This window comes from Orycteropus afer, unplaced genomic scaffold, assembly GCF_000298275.1.
Source record: "Orycteropus afer afer isolate SDZICR_OR568_19922 unplaced genomic scaffold, OryAfe1.0 scaffold00018, whole genome shotgun sequence".
In the NCBI taxonomy this organism is placed as follows: domain Eukaryota; kingdom Metazoa; phylum Chordata; class Mammalia; order Tubulidentata; family Orycteropodidae; genus Orycteropus; species Orycteropus afer.
Window position 1 is genome coordinate 1777303 of NW_006921605.1, and position 19518 is coordinate 1796820.

The 19518-nt window shown below is 64.7% G+C and overlaps 1 protein-coding gene across 1 annotated transcript in view; it reads right to left on the reverse strand.

The window, feature by feature from the left end:
- The window catches only part of BAHCC1 (BAH domain and coiled-coil containing 1), a 34785-nt gene extending 15498 nt beyond the window's left edge, over positions 1–19287 (reverse strand). Inside the window, 9 exon segments of the mRNA XM_042783557.1 lie at positions 2753–3559; positions 4472–4826; positions 4921–5135; positions 5343–5501; positions 5588–5796; positions 6086–6194; positions 6402–8156; positions 10058–10180; positions 19122–19287. Coding sequence (XP_042639491.1) covers positions 2753–3559; positions 4472–4826; positions 4921–5135; positions 5343–5501; positions 5588–5796; positions 6086–6194; positions 6402–8156; positions 10058–10180; positions 19122–19287 — 3898 coding nt within the window.
- Positions 19288–19518: the final 231 nt, after the last annotated feature.

Consider the following 19518-nt stretch of genomic DNA (forward strand, 5'->3'; position numbering starts at 1 on the left):
CCCCATCTTCCTTCCGAGGAGTGGCTGGTGGGTTTGAACTGCCAACCTTCTGGTTAGCAGTCAAGTGCCTTAGGCACTATGCTACCAGAGCTCCCATACATATACATACATACACATATATATATACACACACAGATATGAAAGAGACCGAGAGAAAGGGAGAGAGAAACAGAGAAACAGAGAGAGACAGACAGAGAGACAGATGCTGAGTGAAGAAAGTCAGACAGAAAACACCAGAAGCTGCCTGGCCCCACTTAAACGCGACACTCAGAGCAGACAAACGCACGGGACAGAGAGCAGGGCCTGACGAGGCCGGGTGCCAGTGGGCAGGTAAACGCACAGTGGTGATGGTTCAACAGGTGGATGGGATTAAGGTCACTGAGCCGGGCACTCAAAACGGTCACAAGAACACATTTTGTGTTCTGTCCATTTCACCAACAGTCAAACAGTACGGAGCAGAGCAGGACTCCACACCAGTTGCAGGGCCCCCCGGCCAGCCCTGGGGACAACCGGGCCATCACAATAAACCAGGGCAGTGCCCAGCTGTCATCAGCTCAAGAGAGGGAGAACCCACAAGTCCGCACTGACGCACTGCACACCCGACACTGAAGAGAGCCCAGGGAGAACTGTAACAGTTCAACAACAGACACCATGGAGACCCTCCACCCTGGAGACAGCCCCTGGCTGTCCTCTGCACAGTCCTATTTCAGCTCTAAGTCCCCCAGAGTGTCCATATCCCCTGGGGGCCACTGTCACTGTGGTCTGTGTCCTGGGAGAGTGGCCAGGGACCCAGGCAGACACCACGCCCCCTAGAGGCTCCTCCAGCAAGTTCAGGCTGAAAAGGTCCCTGAGGGCAGGCCCCACTGTGGACAAGTGTGCCTGGCTGGAGACCCGCCGGACCCTCCTTCCCTGGGCAGCTGGGGTGAGGGCCCAGCTGGACCCCTGGGCAAGAGGTCCGGAGGCTGGGCAGGCCGCTGGACTTGAGCCCAGGGTGTATGTGGGGCAAACCCAAGACCCCCAGCCAAGAGGCCTGTGGCGGCTGGGCAGTGAGGATGGGCTTGGTTATAGCTTGGAACCACACAGCCTGGGCTCAAGACCCCAGCCCCTCCCAGGGCTCCAGATAGGGCCTGCCCCACCAGCTCTGCGGGAGGAGGACAGAGGCCAGCCCAACCTCTGGGACTCCATTGGTCTGCCTTTCCCTCCTGCTGTTCACTGGGAGAAACTGCCAGGAATGGGGCCCGCTCCTCATTAACTTCAGACAAAGCGGTCACTGCACTCCTTCCCAACAGGAGGAAGATCCGGATCTGGGCAGCTGCACAGACCCACTCGGGAATCAGGACACAGGCCTGGGGCCCTGGAGCGGGTGGGGGCACCTGCCCAGGCTGTGCCAAAACCCACTCAGGTCAGGCAGTGTTCATTCAGTGAACAAGAGGTGTCCAGCAGTGCCCACACCCGCAGCAGCCACCGGCCTCTTGCCCTATCACCGCCTTGCCCCCCATCCACCTCTCCCTAATTGCCTTCCCAAGTGAGGCCTTTTGGGGGTCCGACTGGGGGCTTGTTGCAAAGTCCCAACCCAGGAGCAGGGCTCACTTGGGACTCACCCCGCCCAGGAGCCTCTCCGGCCCCGGTCATGGCTGATGGCCAAGCAGAGACAGGCAGCCTTGCAGATACCTGGCCTTCAGGGAAATTAACTGTACAAGATCACACACTACCTCCATGAGGCAGAAAAGATGTCAGTGGGGGCTGGCGGCAAGAGAGCCTTATGCGGGGGGAAACACACCAGGGGCTCTGGGGGGACATTCCCATTAATGTCTCTGCCAAGGCCTGGCCAGGAGTCAGGGAGGGTGGGGGTTTCTACCAAAGGGTGCTGGGCCACTGTTGGGAGCTGGGGGAGCCCCCGGGGTTGAGAGGAGGGACGTCCTAGGGACGTGACCTCAGACAGACCTGCTGGCCGGCACACCTGGCACCGCGGGTCCTTGGGGTAGGGGCTGGGGGCGGAGAAAGCCCTGGAACACTTGGTCCAGCAGGTTAGCTTCCCGGCCTCCACCCCTGGGATGGTGGCATCAGGGCTACAAGGGCCCTGTGGCCTAGGTACCCACATATCACAGCCTCAGGCCTCTCCCCAACTCTGAGATGAAGGCCCTCCAAGCCCAGGGCCAGGTGCCGAGCACCTGCTGTCTGGAAGGACAGGGTCTGAGTGCAGGATGCGGGACACAGGCTGTGCTCTCCGCTTCCCTCCCCTCTGTGGGCCTTGACTCGAGTCTGGGGCAGCACTGAGCCCCCCTCACAGGCAGCTCTTGTTGGTCTCTCCACCCTTCTCTAAGGTCACCCACCATCAAGGAACTGTCTCCTGGCACTGGGTGGGCCCCCCTCCTCCCTGCCCCTCAGGAGCCTCCCCCTAGCCACGCCCCTCCCCCTCAGCCACGCCCCTCCACAGGCTCTGCCCCTCCTCAGCTCTGGCCCTGTGGCCAGCTCAGGGCTTAGGGTGGATCCATGTGAGACAAACCTGGAACTGACCCCCCACTGACAAGGGGCAGCAGGATGGAGCAGGGGTCCCCCTGGGGCAGCAGCCAGCTGCCCCAGCCACTGGCCAGGAAGGGCACCAGGGCAAGGCATCCCTGTGCCCGCCACACCGTGGCCATAATGGAGCTGGGCCAGGGCCACTATCCAGCCCTGGGCCAGGCCGCAGGTCCAGCTTTAGGACCTCGGGGTTCCAGGGTAATGGGCAGGGAGGTGGGGGATGGAGAGATACCTCCCAGAGCGTGCTCACTCCTCTGTCTCTGGGTCTCCAGGTCGGCCAGCTCGCTGAGCAGGACAATCCCGTGAATTCCTGAGCTTCGGGATGGGGGGCTGGCACTGGGGGGCTCCGGGGCAGCCGGGGCCTGAGGGTGCAGTGGGCTGAGTCTGGGGAGGTCCCCCAGGTGGATGGTGGCGGCCACGAGGGCATCCAGGCTGGGCAGCACCCTGGGCAGGTGGCCATTGTCCAGGCAGGTCCAGTCCTCCCCTGTGTGCCCCTCCTCGGTGACCTCTTCCCCCTCCTCCACCCGCTCCCCCTCCTCATCTTCACCCCGGGCACCAGGGCTCCACGGCCGCTGCTCCAAGGCCTGGGTGGCAGCCGCCAACAAGGGTCCCTGTGCCACCTCCTCCCTGCTGTCCTCCTCTGTCCTCTCCTCTTGTGCCCCTCCCTGAGTAGAATGAGCCTGGCCAGCGGCCTGGGAGCGCCCGCCCTTGGTGAGGGCCCCACACTGCAGTTCTTCTAGCCCCTCAAGTGGGCTGGGGTCCGCTGCCTTCCCTGCAGGTGCCCGCTTGGCGGGGTGGGGTGTGGTGGCGGGGCCCTCAGTGTCTCTGGCTCCCAAGAGCAACCCAGGCTCCTCCAGGCTCGCAGGGGCGCAGGGGGACGGTTCCCCAGGTGGGAAGGCCCTCGTCGGCTCAGGCTGGGCCCTGGGGGGGGCGGTTTGCATAGTTTCAGGGTCCGCGAGGTCAGAAGAACACACGTGGGCAGGGTGGGCAGAGGAGAAGCCCACGCAGGCAGGGGGGCGCGGATATCCGGGGGGCAGGGCTGCAAAAGAGGGGGTGGCGTCAGGCGAGAGTGGGACAGTGGGAGGGGAGCCCTCACCCTGGGGAGTGGGAGGGGGTCTCACATCCCTCAGGGACTCCCTGCATCTCCCTACATGGTAGCAGTGAGGGGCACTTTACTTGGAGGGGGTCAATAAGGCTGATACTCTGTGCAGAAGGGGACACCCAGCCAGGCCTCCTAGTCCCCAGTCAGCCCAGGACCTTTTTCATGGGGCTGTTGAGCCTCAGGCACGGTGTGGCTAACCAGGAAAGGGGGCTCTTTTAAAGACCCAATTCGTGAATGGGGGTTTCCCCTGAACCAGAATGAGCCAGCAGTGAGTCAGAGGCCTGATGACCCATTAGCTGCAATTAAAACAAAACAAAACAAAACACCACCTCTGTTGGCTCTGCTCCTTACTGTGACCCTGGGATTGGTTTTATGTTCGCCACACGGATTTCCAGAGTAAACACTCAGCCCAGCTCAGAGAATTAAACAGCCTGTCCGGGAGAGGACTGTGTGCCAAGGGCGGCTGGCTGAGGCCACGGCAGGCCAGGAGGGGCAGGCCCAGGACCCTCCACCTCAGCGGCCACTGGGGGGCCCCTGCCCTCCTCTGCCAGGACTCTCAGCCGGGGACAGGCCCCGTGCCAGGTGTCCTGTGCGTGTGGCTGGGTCTGACCTTCGTCCTGTCCTGTCTGCCCAGGGCTGGGAAGGAGTCGGCTGGGCCATGTCTTCCCCACAGATCAACAAGGAGAAGTGGAGAGGGACGCAGGAGGAGGAAGAGGGGTGGTCTTGGTCTGCACACTGACTAGGGCTAAAGGGCAGCCCCCCCAGATCCCGCTCGGTCCCACAGAGGGCTCAGGAGGACTGGAGTGGAGTGGAGTCCGGGAGACGGCTCAGCCCCTGCCCCAGACCCACCTGGTTCCAGGACCTTGAGGGCATCCTGGGGCCGCTGGCCCTCCGCGCCCTTGTCCTCAGCTCTGGACACCGTAGAGCGGGGCCCAGGGCTGCTGGTGGATGCGCCGACACAGGGCAAGACGGATAAAGTGCACGGGGCGCTGGGCCGTGGCGGCAGCGGCGGCGGTGGAGTGGGACAGGCCGTGGGGGGCTGCAGGGTTGGGGAGTGGCAGCAGAGAGAGAGCTTGGGGCCCGCAGCAGCTGGCGGGGAGGCGCCCTTGGCGGTGGGGGTTAAGGCAACTGGCTTGTGGGTGGACTTCTGGGCCTTCTCAGGGCCAGGTCCCTCCAGCTCCGAGGGGTGTTCCTCCGGCTTCCGCTATGGGTGGGGAGAGGTGAGATGGCTTGGTCGCCCCCCCGCCACGTGCCGGCCCTCGCACCTGGTGGGCGTCTCCCCAGGGCCAGGCCAGTACCTGGAACTGGGCGTGCCGCTGCCACTCCAGGGCCTGGGCGACCCGTTGCTGCGGTGGTGGCTGCTGGGGCTGGTGCTGCACGGGGTACAGCTCCTGTTGCGGCAGGAACCCGGAGCGAGAGTACACGGGGAGCTGGCCAGGGTGCTGCATGTGTGAGGTGGGGCCCCGGCCCCCATACATGGGGGGCCACAGTGAAGCCTGGTCCATGACATCAGCTGCAGTTGGCAGAGGAGCAGTCAGCCCAGTGCCCAGAGCCCCTCCCGCACCCCAGCACCCGCCCTGTCCCCACAGCCTCGCCCACCGCACTGACCCCACCGGGCACCAGCCTCACTCCCTCCTCTCCAACAGGGATCAGATGCCCAGCACAGACTAGCTCACCGCACTGTCTGATGCAAACTTGCCCGGCCCTGGAGGCCCCTTACCAAGTGCGTGGGGGGCAGCGTGGGATGCAGGTTCTGAGGGCAGGATGACAAGCTGCGCAGGGGTGTCCTGGGAGAGGGGGAAGACGGGGGGCATGGGGCCGGGCACCGAGGCAGGGAAGCCAGGGGGCAGGTTCTGGTGCAGGGCAGGGTGCCCAAGGCCTAGGGAGACAGAGGGCAAGTGGTCAGGGGCTTCCCTGGCAGGACGGAGGCCCCGGCCCGGCCCCGCCCACCTGCCGAGCACTGACCGTAGGAATGTCCCCCCATCCATAGGGAGGGGCTGCGGGTGCGGGGCAGCCAGGGCGGGTGGGTAGGGTGCGGGTGAGGGGCCGAGTCCCCGCCCAGCTGGCTGTTCTGTAGAGAGGGGCCGCCGGCAATCACAAGGTGGGCACCCAGGTCTCCAGGGCAGCTGCCCGACGGGTGTGTCCGGGCGAACTCCACCAGTTCTTTGTTGTCCCTGTGAGAGCACGGTTCAGGCAGCATCTGTGTTGCTCCCACCCCACCCACAGCCATGGACCCCAGACACGTCCCACGGAGATCCCGGGCTCAGGTGGGCTTCAGTGCACCCTGCAGAACCACCCTCCCCCACGTGGAGCACAACCCGGGAAAAGGCCTCGGTGTGGGGTCTCCCCAGAGTCTGCTCAGGGGCCCTGACGCCAACCAGCCTGAGCCCCCCCAGGTTGAACAAAGGAGCCAAGGGGCTGAGCCCTGCGTACCCCCTGCTGGCCACGGTACCCAGGTCTTACTGAAGCAGCAGCTCGCGGCCGGCCAGTCCCAGGCGGTCCTCGCACAGCTGTGTCCGCTCCTCCTCGGCCTCCAGGTCCAGCACGTGCATGGAGCGAGGGCCCCCACCGGCTGCGTGGGCTGGGAAGAGGGAGCGAGAATTGGGGTGCCTGGGCCCAAGGGTTGGAGCAAGTGGTGCCCTTGTTGCAAGCTTTGCAGGAGGCCAGACCAAGGTGGGGTCTTCTGGCCCTGGAGGGCTTGGAAGGGGGGGCTGAGTGCAGGCACAGGGCAGCAGGTGAGGGCTTCCGCTCGGCCGCCCCACACAGGGGCCCCACTCACCCTTGAAGGCAGGGGCCGCTCTGCCCTGCCGCCCAGCGCTGCCGCTATAGCTGTTCTCAGGCCGGCTCACAGTGTCCTTCTGCCTGGCCAAGGCCACGGCGATGCCCACCGGTGGCTGCCGCACCTCCCCATCGCCGTGTGGGGCATCATGTTCACGGCTTCGGGCACAGTCGGGCCTCTCCACCTCGCTCTGGGCCTGGCCCGGGCCCTTGGGGGCCAGGAACTTGGCTTCTTGCTGGACGCAGCTGGCCTTCAGGCCGCCCAGGCCCACAAAGGGTGCCTTCTGGCCCACGACCAGGGCCTGGCTGCTGTACTTGAGCAGGTTCTTCATGGCCGAGACCTCGTCCGGTGGGGCGGAAAGCTCCTGGGACAGGAGGGCTGACGGCTGTAGGCTGCCGCCAAAGGGGTCCAGGTAGGCGCCGCCCTTGCGCTCCTCACCGACAGCCATGGCGGCACCCTGGCCGGCCTGCACACTCCACGGTGGCAGGTGGGGCCCACCGTAACCCAGGGCCGCCAGCTCCAGGGACTTGCGCTTGCCCTCGGCCCCGCTGCACCCTGGGTCTCCCTCGGGGGCCACCAAGTGCTGCTGGTGCCGGATGCGGGCCACTTTCTGGGCCCCGGGGGCGACCGAGGGGGCCTCCTTGCCAGCAGCTTTCTCCGAAGTGCAGCAGGCCTGCCCGATCTTCCCACCCAACGGGTCCTGGTGACTTGGGTGGGGGCACTCCTGCGTGGGGGCAGGCAGCTCCAAGTAGCTGTTTTTGTCCAGGCCGCCCTTGGGGAGGCCTGGGAAGGAGACCTCAGGACCTGCACTGTTGAGGTACTCCAGGCCCTTGAGCCTGGGGTTGAGGGCGGCCTCAAAGCTGCCTGTCCGCCGTTCGCCCTTGCCCTCGGCCTTCAGGTGGGCATAGGCGACACCATAGGACGCGGCGTGCTCGGCGACCCCGTCCAGGTGCCGGTCCTTGCCCTCGCTGGCCACGGCACAGGCCTCGGCAGTCTGGTAAGAACGGCTCTTGTCAGACAGGTGTCCCACGGAAGGCACAAAGGTGGGCCCGCTGGCCTTCAGGTCCCGGGGGGCTTTGTCCTGCAGCGGGCAGAGCCCGTCAGGGCCGGCGTGGAGCTGTAAGCAGGGGAAGGAGCTGGGGGCGGTGCTGAGGGGCGGGGGTGGCCCAGTGGGCAGGCCGGAGGGCACCGTGTAGGACACCGTGTGGTGCAGTATCTGCCGTCGCTCCAGGCACTCACTGAAGGCTGGTCCTGGCTCCGGGGGTCCCGCCGCCTCTTTGGCACAGCGCCCGGGAGCTGCCGTGCCCGCACCGGGCCGCACCAGCATGCCCCCTGTGCAGCTGGCCATCGGGGTCTTGCCCATGTCACCGTTGAGCACCTTGGTGTTGAGGAGGCAGGCGGCCAGGTGCTTGGCGCGGCCCTCGCAGGCCGCCCGGGGCCCAGCGCCGTCTGGGCAGTGCCCGTCAGCCGGCATGGGCAGCACCAGCCTGTGTCGCTCCTTGCCGCCGTCCTCCTCGGCCGCCACTGGCCGCTCCTTGCCGTCGGCCACCTTGACAGCCTTCTCCTTGCCCAGGCCTTTGCCCATGAGGAAGCGGTCGAACTCCTTGGAGCCCTTGGGCAGTGGTCCGGCCTCGCCCCGCTCGCGGCTGCAGGAGCCGACGGGGTGGCTGGGGGCGGCTCGGGCCACGCCAGGGAAGTTATGGTTGGTGGGCAGGAGGGTGGGCTGGGGGGGCAGGTTGCGCAGGTAGAAGTTATCTGTGTGCCAAGAGAGCCCAGGTCACAGAAGCCCCCGGCCCCCAGCAGGGCTGGAGGGCTCAGACACTGTGGCCCCACTCGCTCTCCACCTCAGCCGGCACCCTCCTGGGGCTACTGCCCTCCCTCTGGCTGGCAGCTGCAAACAGCATGACCACTGCCCCTGTTCACTTGGGCTCCCCCTGCCTGGCCCAGGGTCTGCACCCTTGAGGTATTCCGGGCCTTGAGCTTAGGGGGAGGCCCACCTCAGAGGATTTGTGAAGGGAGAGAACTGGCGTCAGGTACCTTCCCCTCCACGCACATACATACAACACACGCATGCACACACCGCATTCACATGGACACAGCACACACACTCACAGGCTCAGGGGCCCAGCCGGAGGGGAGGTTGGGCTCTGGGGGACCTGCTCACCCCACAGTGAGTGCACATAAAAAGCCAGGTAGCTCACCCGACCTCTTAACCCTGGTGATTCAGGCCTTGCCACCAGGAGTCATTTAACAAAAGGAGATGAGACAGGAACTTAGTCCTGGGCACCGAGGGGTGGCCGCATCTGTCCCTGCCCCACCGGTGGTATTTGGTTCCACCCAGCGCCCAGCGGCTCCTGCCCACTCAGCTGCTGGGCGCCCTGTGTACCGGGGCTCCTTTCCTACCAGAGTGGGGGCTGCTCTGTACTCTCCTCAGCCCTGGGGACACCCGCCAGCTAGCCTTGGGGACCCTGGGGGCCAGCCCCGCCCTGTGTACAGCTGGGGGCCCAGGCAGCAGGGGGTGGGGCCTGCCGGCCAAGGACTGAGGGACTGGGGGAGGGTGGGACACAAAAGAAACATTTAGAACTTGTAAAACTGTGCTTAGTCATGTAAATTCCTTGTCAATTTCCTGCTAATTAAAAACCAGGGGCAGGGGGCGGGCGGGGGGCTGGCCAACCTAATTAGCTCAATTTCCAAACCTAAATAATGTTCTTGGACGAGCCTCCACCACAATATTGTGAAACCCGAGCGGTCGCCCGCTGCCACCTGCCACCACCGCTGCCCGCGCGGCTGGGACCAGCCACCTGCCCACCCTTGACACACGCTGTCAAAACAGCTGCATGGCCACCCTGGACTGATGTAGGATCATGGGGGCCAGCCTGCCTCCAAGGGCCAGGCGAGATTTGGTTTTCCTGCAGTGGCCAGGATGCCCTCCTACCCCTGGCAGAACTTTTTGGGCTCATCCTGGACCAAGACAAGGAGGAACTGAGCTTGCCCATAGGCTATTGCAGGGCCAAGGTCACGGGTGTGGGGGAGAAGTCAGGAGGCCTGAGACATAGACTCTGGGATCCCTCATCGCTGGACCCTGAAATCTCCCCACTGGAGTCCCCACGGCCACCTTGAGGACACGGGCTCACTGGAGTCCCTTTCCTTTCCTGAAACCCTTCGGACACCCTCCTTAACCTGTTGGGGTTCTGCTGGGGCTTTGCAGGACACCCTCTGCCTCTGCCTGTCCCATCTGGCGGCCTCTTCCCCCTGCTGAGGGCCCAGCCAGTGTAGGGGGAGGGGGACTGACAACCCCTCCAGGGGCCGGCCTATCTCCCACTGCTTCCTCCTGAATGGGAGGCTTGGAAGATGCTGTGACTTCAGCCTACCCTTGGTCTTGGTCCTTGACAGCAAGTTGAAGTCTGCCAGGGCTGAAAGTGAGGCCCATCCTCTCCTCCAGCTAGAGCCCAGCTGGGCCTAGCCTTAGCAGGGAGGGTTCTGGGCTGGCTGCCCCACTTGGGCCCTGGCAGGTGCCCAGTTCCACCCCACCTCACCCCACTAGGATGCCCCAGGCCCCTTCTGAGCCACACACCACTTTGACACACATTGCCCCTCCCCTCACCACGCCTACCGCCCCAGGCCACGCCCCCACTGGTCCTCACTCTGCCACTTGCCTTTCTGGGCTCCATAGAAACGATGCTGCCCATAGAGGACATTGCTGTTTCCATGGTGATCCAAGTGGCTCATGGGTAGGAAGGTGGATGCCAGACTCCCTGAAAATCTGGGGTACCCTGGAGCTGGAGAGACAAGGGGACTGCTGTTGGGCGGCTCCCAGCCACCTCTGGCCCACAGCCCTGACCCCAGGGAAGTGGGGGCTGCAGGCCCAGGACTACTCCCTGTGGAGGTGGCCTGCACCCACTAGTGGGAAATCAACCCATCAATACCTCATACTAACTGACTCCACTAACACCCTCCCTCGTGCAGCACAAATTGAACTGCTGATGGCCTGGGAGGGAGCCTTTCACCACCCTCCAAGACAGCATGGACATGGGCTGGGGAATGTGGGGTGCAGGGGACGGAAGACTCCGTGGGAGGAGCATGGGGTGCCTGCCTGTCCCCAGGGGCAGCCTGGGGCCCCTGCCCTCCCTGGGCAGAGCGTGGGGTGTGACAGCGTCTGTGCCCCACCATAGGCTCGAACACTGCCAGCTGCTGTCTCTCCACCATGGGGAGCTGGTCCCCAGCATGGAGGTCCAACCCTGCATTGGCCTCCAGACCGTCCGCAGGCCCGCAGGTCTGTCCCTGCAGGCAGCCAGAACTCAGCCTGGGCAAGCCCAGGAATGCGAACACCCTGGGGCTGGCCCATCTGTGGCCCTGGCCCCAGGGCTGTCAGCCACCTGGGATAATGCTCCTCCCTGCCCCGGGGGGGTGAGGACGTACAGGACAGACAGGACTGATTGATGGATGGGGACCACCCAGGCTTCCTGGTCTGGGCACAGTGGGAGGGTTCTGCTGGGGTGCCCAGAGCCACCTAGAAGGCCAGCTTCTCAGCGGAGGTCCTTCCCTGCTAGGACTCACAGGGAGGGGTGGCTCCCTCTGGGGACTGTTTCATCAGTCCCAGCCCACGGGGTCCACCGCCCTTGCCTGCTGGTGGCCGGCCAGTCCCACCCTGCTCACTGCCACCAATGAGGGCAGCTGGGAGGGCATGGGGAGGAGTGGGGTGCTGGGCTTTTCCTCATCCGCCTCTGACACTGCATTGTTCATTAGGGGTGAGGGCTCCCCACAGTGGGGCTGAGCTGGGTCTACCCTGGCCAGCCGGGTCGGGTATTCTTAGAGCTGCGGCATTTGTCTGTGGCCTGGAGCACCATCCAACTGCAGTGGCGGGGATGCTGTCCTGTGGGTGTGACTGATAGCTGTGGGTGCATGAGGGGCAGGGCAGCCCTAGGGCCCCCCATACTCCGAGGCCAAGCAGGAGTCCTGGTCGCCCCTCTGCTGCCTATCAAAGGACAATGCAGGCCGGCGACTGTTGGGGTGTGTGTGCATGGTGAGCCCGTGGCTCAGACACCTGGACACCTTGCCCTCCCCACTCTCGCTCCAGCTTCTGCCCCTACATGTCTCACCCCAGCCCCAGCCTCCCACTAGATCCCACCAGGACCAGGGCTCCCAGGATCCCCACTGGACCTGAGGTCACGTGCAGGGAGGAGACACACAGCAGTGCTATCCACTCAGTGTCCCTGAACCGCCTGAGTCTGAGTGGGTGATGGTGCCTGCCACTCTCTGCACCCCGACGGGTCCAGGGTGTATCTGAGCACCATCACAGCCACCCCCTGGATGAGGGGAGCGGTGAGCCACCAGCTGGGGGGTGTCCAGACCCCTCAGACCGTTGCAGCGGTGTCCCTGGTGAGCCTCACAGCAGAGAACCTTGACTGATTCTCTAGTTTCACTGTTCCCCAAATTCCTTTATCACAGATCCCTCCAGTGTGTCAGGGCAACCTCAGCATTGGGAAGAGGTTTCTGTGGAACAGTCTGAGGACCGCCTGCCCGCAGCCGGCTAGCAGGCAGGATCCAGGACTCCACACAGCGTAGGCGCCCAGAGGCTCGGTCCCTGCTCCTGGGTTACATCCTCAGGGAGCCCAGGGCCCTGGCTGGTGCCTGGATCCTCACACTGCTGGGGCGGAGGATGAGTGGGACACGCCCCCCGGAGCCAGGTCTCTGATGGTGAACGAGGCAAGGCAGCCCTGGGCTCCACCGTGAGCACTGAGGGGTCGGGCCGGGGCAATGCCTGGACCTCAGCTTGGATGTCCGGAGCCGAGGAGCCTCAGGACAGAGGTTGCAACAGGAAATGACCAGATGGGCCAGGGGGACAAGGCCCTGATACCCGGGGGGCTCCCCAGTCTGAATGGGGTACTTAGTCCTCTCCTGGTGGGCTCCTCAGCAGTGGTGGGCCACCCCTCTGCCCCATTACCCTGCTCCATTCTCTGGCCTAGAAGGGGAACCCCGTGGAAGCTTCGTGCGAACAAGTCCCAGGTCACGATTGGCAGGAAGTGACCAGAACCCTCTCCAAGGAGGACCAGGGGCACTGGGCAGGGTGTGAGGGGTCCGACCACATCGTCCCCGCCTGCACCACATGGAGGGCAGAGTCTGGGTGGTGGGGCTGCGTCAGGCCAACAGCCTGCTGAGTGTGGAGACACATCTGGGGCAGATGTTTGCTAGATTAACTTCAGCTCCTGGAAGACTTGACAGAGTTGGGGGGAGGTGTGGCCTGTGTGTGGGTGGGTGGGGGGGTCGGCTAAACCGCCCCAGCTGTCTCCTGTAATCAGCTGCTGTGAAATGCTTTATGGGGCCTCATTTTGGTAAACAGGAGTCTGTAAAGCCCTCCCGTCCAGACACTGCTGCCCAGGTGCAGGCCCCGCGACCCTGGGAGGGCCAGACCCTGCCCACCACCCTGGAGGGGAGCAGCGATCCAGCAGCTGGGGGTGGGAGCCTTCTGAAGCTCCGCCCTCTTGGGGCAGTGTGGGGGCAGACGGCCCTGGGCCCCACTTCTGATCCCAGCTGGTGGCCATCCGGCCAGGGAGCGGGTATTGGGGTTGGGGATCTACCAGGGGTCCCAAACCCCAAAGCTTTGGCCAGCTCCCACCCCCAGAAGATGCAGCTGGGGCTGGGCTGGGGCTGGAGGTAGGACGGGGGTACAGCTGGGGGTGTGAGGATGAAGGCCAAAGTGGTGGGGGCCCACGGCAGGGCGCAGGAGAGGAAGAAGAGGGCAGTGTCATCCCCAATCCCACCGTCATAGGGCCCCTTTCTTTCTCCCGACCACACTGCACTCTCTGAATTGAAGGAGAAAATTTGAAAAATGATTTTTACGACTTGAAGCAGCTGTCGGGGACCAGGAGCAGGGGTGCTGGGGCCAGGGAATGCCATCCTCGGGGTGAACACTGGGCTCTGGGGAAGCAAGGGGTGCCAGGATGACGGCAGACAAGGCCAGGCTGGAGAGCCAGGAGGCTGGGTGGCACATCCCAGCCCCAGGGTAGGGCTCTCAGTGCCAGCCCTCCTTCTGGGCACATCACGAAGTCCCTTCCCTAGACCTCACACCCCATGAGGCTGGAGACAAGATGAACCTCAACTGACAAGTGAAAACCTGAGGTCCACGCACGGTGTGTCCAGAGAACTGATACACGTGCCAGGCCAGGAACCCCGGACCAGGGCCACACATGAACTCGGTGCTGGCCCTTTCCCATGTGACACCCATCACTCAGGGTGGCAATGGCTTTCAACTGCAGGGCACAAGGCCATTCACTGAGGCTGACCACAGTGCTGGGTTAAGAAAGGATTCTGGGGCTGCACCCACTGTGCTGCGCTTGACTCGCAATGTCTGCCACGGCACGGGAGGGGCAGCATCAGGTGTGCTGGGCCTGCCATCCCTGCTTTAGTATCTGCAGAGAGCTGGCATGCAGCAGCCCCCCCCCCCCAGGTCCCCCTGCTTCTGCCCACAGCCTATCAAGCCAGGCAGGCAGGCAGGGTCCAGACTGAGCTTCCAAGGGCAGCCCTCAGGAAGGACCACCCACCACAGGGCTCTTGGCCACTCCCTCTGGGCTTCCTGGGACTTTGGAGGCTGGACCCTCACAGTGTGACCACCCAGCACTTCCACAGTGGGGACTGGGGTTCAGGGCTGAGTGTAGGTTTCATGCTGATTTCTGATCACTGAATCCTAAGACCCCCCCAGCTCCACCTCCTGACCCCCCAGCTGTACCTCCTGACCCCCCAGCTGCACCTCCTGACCCCCCAGCCCACCTGACTCAGGTGACCCCCCAGCTCCACCTCCTGACCCCCCAGCCCACCTGACTCAGGTGACCCCCCCAGCTCCACCTCCTGACCCCTCAGCCCACCTGGTTCAGTGTTCTGTTCTCACCTAATGTGGGTGCTCCACACCCACCCACTGACCCCCATCTTCCCTGGTTGGGGTGCTCCCCACCCATCTAGTTCCATACCCACTTGCTGATTCCATCTGGTTTGGGTGTTGCAGGCCCTCTACTGATGCTGGCCTACCTGTTTCAGGTGCCCTGTGTCCACTCATGGACCTGCAACCACCCCAGGGTGCTAGTCCTGGCAAGCACTTCCAGGCCAAGAGGACAGGCTGAAGGCCAGGGAAGGTGCCAGGCTCCCGCCACTGCGCTGCAACAAAAGCCACGGGCAGCCTGCCCTGGACCCCGGCCAGTCCCGGACGGTCCCAGGGCTCCTGGCACACAAGGCAAGGGAGGAGTCAGCCTCTGGCCACACAGAGCTAATGCCCGTCAGAGGGGAGTCGAGGGGCTGGGAGGGAGGGCAGCCCGGGCCGCAGGCCTCAAGCCAGAAGCTTAGGGCCAGGAGCAACCTGGCTGTGACCCCCAGTCTCGAGGACACCCCAGACCACGGCTTGGCCACCAGGGAGTTCTGCAGTAAAGCAACTGCCCCCCCCAGACCTCCCGTCCACTTCTGCCACCAGCCTCCGTGGCCTCCACCCCGAGTGGGACGTGGCCCCTGGACACATGTAAGTCTTCACATCTGGGAGCCCTGAGACCTAGGACCACAGGCATGACATGGGGTGGTGCTCCAAGCCTGCCTTGCAAGGCTTTGGCTGTGTGTCCTATTGGACCAAACGGCCATCCTGGTCAGTTCAGTCTACAGATGGGACAAGTGAGGCTTGGTGGTGCAGCAGCTCTTGCTGGGCACAAGGCTCCCGGCTGCCTGGGTGCCTCAGGGCACATGCCACAGCACCCTGGTCCCCACAGCTAGAGCATGGCCAAGTCCCACGGTGCAGGCAGAGAGAGAATAGGACCCTTACCCCAACACAGGAGGCTCGGGAGGGAGGCCAGGGAGAGGCCGTTATGACTGGTCTCAAATCCTGTCACAGCACCTTCTTATGCCTCAGTTTTCCCACCTTTAAAATGGTGTCACAGCAGGGCGAAAATCAAGGTGGCACAGGGGAGTGGGAAAAGTGAGTGGTGCCCCGAGCAGGGCAGGGGGGTCTTTTCTGGGACCAGGGTTGGCCCCGGGAGCCTGCCCAGGCCAGGAGCCCCAGGAGAGGGGTCCAGCATAGTCAGGGTCACTGTGTCCTGACTGAACATCCCACACAGCCCCCTTCATCCCCACCAGGGCCGGCAGGTGGCTTGTGGCCCCCACAGCCCCAGATTTCTTGGGGCCCCCAGCCCGCAGGCTGTGCCCCACTCCAGCACCTCTGAGCAACGGTTTACTCCCTCTGCCAGGCATGGCCACACTGCGAGAATGAAGGGCCCGGTCCAGCCGTTAGGAGGGAATCTCCCCGATTTGTCAAACAGAACACAGACAGAGGCTAGGGCCCCAAAGGGAGGCTGGCTGAGGTAGGAGCAGCAGGGACACGGGTGGGGAGCTGGAGGAGCCGAGGGCCTGGGGGTCACACAGAGGCATGGACACTGAGTGGTGTCCACTGAGTGGTGTCACTCACAGAGGGGCAGGGATACCTGAGGGGACACTGGGGGCCCTGGAGCAGCAAGGAGCATCTGCAGCCTCAGCGCACCCCGTGCCCTGCCAGTCCAGCCCTGGATAGAGGCAGGACGGCCGAGCAGGGCGGCTCTGACAAAGAGGCTGGCCAGGCAGGCGGCCGGCGCTGGCATGTGGCCGGTGCTGGCAGCGGCTCCCCCTCCAGGTGGCACGAGAGACCACAAGTAGCCTGGCTGTGGAGCTGCAGCAGCTGAACCCCCTCCCCAGCTGAGCCCCCAAGAACAAATCCCCTTTCATCGGCCCTGTGGGTGGTCTGGACAAGCAGCTGGGGGTGGGGTGGGGGAGGGGACCTGTGGGCTGACAACAGGACCGGCTGTGCTGTGCCCCACCCCCACTCTGACCCACCCAGGACAGGCTGGCTGCCACTCCGTTCACCTCTGTCCAGAGCCACTTCCGCCGCCCACCCCTTCCCAAACCAGCTCCGGCAGGAAAGTCCAGCCTCTGGCGGGACCCTCATCCTGCAAGAGCTGCGGGGGGGGGCTCTCCCTAGGCCAGATGTTCTGGGCCTTCCTCCGGCTGGCTGCCGCGGCAGGAGGCAGGAAGCCCCACCCCTCCAGGGCCTGCCCTGCAGATGGGGGCTGGTCCGCAGAGGCAGGGGTGCTGCCCGCTGGCTGGGAGGCCCACTTCCCTGCCCGCCCTGGCCTTCCTGCCCTGGAGACAGGATCCGTCTAGGGGCCCTGGGTGGCCCTGGACTGGGGAGCGGGAAAGCAGGCTGTGCCGGGCACCTGCCTCCCTGGGTTGACTTGGCTGCTTGAGCGGCCGCCCAGACAGCCCACTGGGCCTGGCGGCCCCCATCCTCAGCCACTCGCGTGCCCCCGGCCCGCTGCGCCCCCTCCCCGCACACACACGGCAGAGGAGCAGGCCCCGGCACGCGGGAGCCAGCTGGCACCCTATCAAACGAGCAGCCGGGCACGCGGCCAGGGCAGCCTGCCAGCCAGCCTGCCACTCGTACTGCCACGCCCCCCCGGTCTCATGCTCCCGGCCCGGCAGCAGCAGCCACCACGCGGCTGGGCCACCACGCGGCTGGGCCGCCGGGCAGCCAGGCTAAAGGCAGGAAAGGGATGCGGTGATGGATAAACTGAGGCACAGCCTCACTGGCACACGAGCACGGTCGGTGTGCCTGCCGTGGCCGACGCAGCACCCTGTCACCCGCTGGGGCACGAGCAGGTGGAGGGGTAGCCTGAGCGAGTGTCTTGTGCACCCCCCGGGAGAGCTGCCCCCGTACAGTCTTTACTGAAGATGTGGCTGGGGGGTGCTCAGAGGTCCCTGGCCCTGCCCCTACATCAGGCCACCTGCCTCTGCTCACCTGTGTCCCTGACCCTCCACCTGCCCCAGACCGGGGGCCCTGTGAGAGCAGGAACAGAGGAAGTACCAAGGGGCTTTTGTGCTCCCGGATGGACAGGTGACCACTGGCCCCGGGGCTGCAGGCCGTGGGCCCACCCTCCTGCTGAGGCCACCCCAAATCTAAGGAGCTGGGTGTGGGGAAGGGACCACCCACCCGGCTGCTGGCCTCCCACTCACCAGCTGGACATCCTGGGGTTGGTCAGGGAGATGGACATGTCAGGGGGTAGAGGGCACAACGGGGGGAGGGCAGGGCAGTGGTGCGAGCACCCCCCCAGGGCAAGGTGGGGGCACAGCCAGGCAGCAGTAAGCAACCCCCAACCCAGGGCAGCCGTTGGCAAAGGGGAAGTAGGAGGTGGGGGCTCTTGGGGGCCCTGTCTGTCTGCAGGCTGCCTCTCCCATTCTCCTGGCAGCCCCCAGGGGCTGGACTGGGGCACTTCTCCCAGGCCTCAGGGCAGGTGGTGCTACCACAAACCGCCCTCCTTGACGGTGGAGTTCCCAAGGGTGGGGCAGAGGGGAAGGAGGAACGCATCTCCTGGGGGCGCTCCTGGGATTCGGAGTGTGGGCCACGGCCACTCCCAGGCCCCAGCAGGGCTGTTGCTGCAAGATGGGGAAACCAAGTCAGCCCCTGCTGCTGGTACTTTCCCAGGGCACCTGCATTCTCGGCCTCCCTCCCCCCTTCCATGATCTCCTGTGCCTGCAGGACAGCTCACTGTGGTGGGAGGAAGAGTGTGTGTGTATGGGGGCAGCGCCCACATGGCCCCAGGAATCCTGTGCTCCCGGCCAGGCTTGGGGCAGCTTCTCTCTGCCGGCAGCACAGGGTTTGCTAGTGCAAGGGCAGGGGGCACAGGGCAGAGGCGGTCTGCCCACCTGGGGCCTGGGACCCGACCCAGGCCCCTCCACGGAGAGCAGCGCGCTCCTTATCGCCTGGCCAACATGTGCACTCTGGTGTGCCGAGCCCAGGTTATTTTAACAACTGTCCCTCACTCGTCACCTGTCCTGTTTGGAAAAGAGCCCCTTTCTTGCAGCATGAAGAGAGCCTCTCCCTCACTCCTGCAGCGCAGGGTGCTAATCTCCCTGCCTGGAAGGCGGGCGGGCGGCGGGCACGGTGTGTGGGTCTGCCGCTCTGTAAACACGGCGGCCGACGCTCGGCAGTCATTGAGTTACAACAGCGCCAAGTGCCAGGAGCAGAAGCCCTCTGTGCCCGCTGCCAGCTGCAATTACCTCTCCGTGTGCCAGCCGCCCGAGAGGGCTTAACCCTTCCTCCTCCAAGGGGGGTGATGCCAGCAACCACGGGGGCCAAGGGACGTGGGGACTGAGGACTGCCACCCAGATCACACCAGGGGGCTGGGCTGGCAGTGCCAGCCTGGGAAAGGATGCAGGCCGAGGAGTGTCCGGGGCCTTAAGAGGCTGACCTGAGGGGCCAGACCACCAAGAGATGGACATGCATCTCTGGCTTGCCTGCTCCGTGCCAGGCCTGTGGCCCTCGGGAGGCCTCATCCGAACCAGGCCCCCAGGGTGGCCTGTTGACAGCGCTCCCTCCCGCCCCTCCCAGCTGGCACATCTGGAACGCACGTCTCCCTGAGTCTGGGAGGGAGCACAGTCCATGTGGAGGACGCGGCCCAGGCGCCCAGCCGCCCAGCTGTGTTCCACATTTCCTCAGCTCCCGGGAGCCCTCCCCCACCCCCACTGTTTTCCTCTCCCTCCATCTGGAGCCACATCTGGCCAGGACACTGCCTGACAGGGCCCACCCCTATTTCCAATCAGTTATATTCCCTCCCGGTGGGGGCTCCTCGACCTGGAGGCTGCCCCCGTCCCCAGAGTTCACCAGGCAGGGGCCCCGCTCAGTCACTCAGCCACCGGGGTAAGCCTGCAAGCCAGACTTACCTTCGTGGGAGTGGGAGAACCAGATCTGGGAGGGGGCCGGGTGGGAGCCGTGGTAGGCCTGTTCAGAGGGGGCAGAGGTGGGGCCGCTCGGGTGTGCGGAGGTGGCCGAACCCAGGCTGCTGGTGAGGAAGCTGCCCATGAACGACGAGGCCGAGGAGCTCCCCATCAGACGGCTGCTGGCTGTGGACACAGGGGCAAGGGTGAGGCTGGGGGCAGCTCTGAGGGTACAGCCTGGGCTTAGGGCAGGAACAGCACCTGCCGCCAAGGGGCACTTCATGGGAGACTTTAGGGCCCCAAACTCTCCTGGGGCCTTTTGTCTTCAAAAGTCCAAAATATCCAAGAAGTCAACGGCAGACAAAGCTGCCCACACAGATCCCTAACGATCACAGGCAAGGGC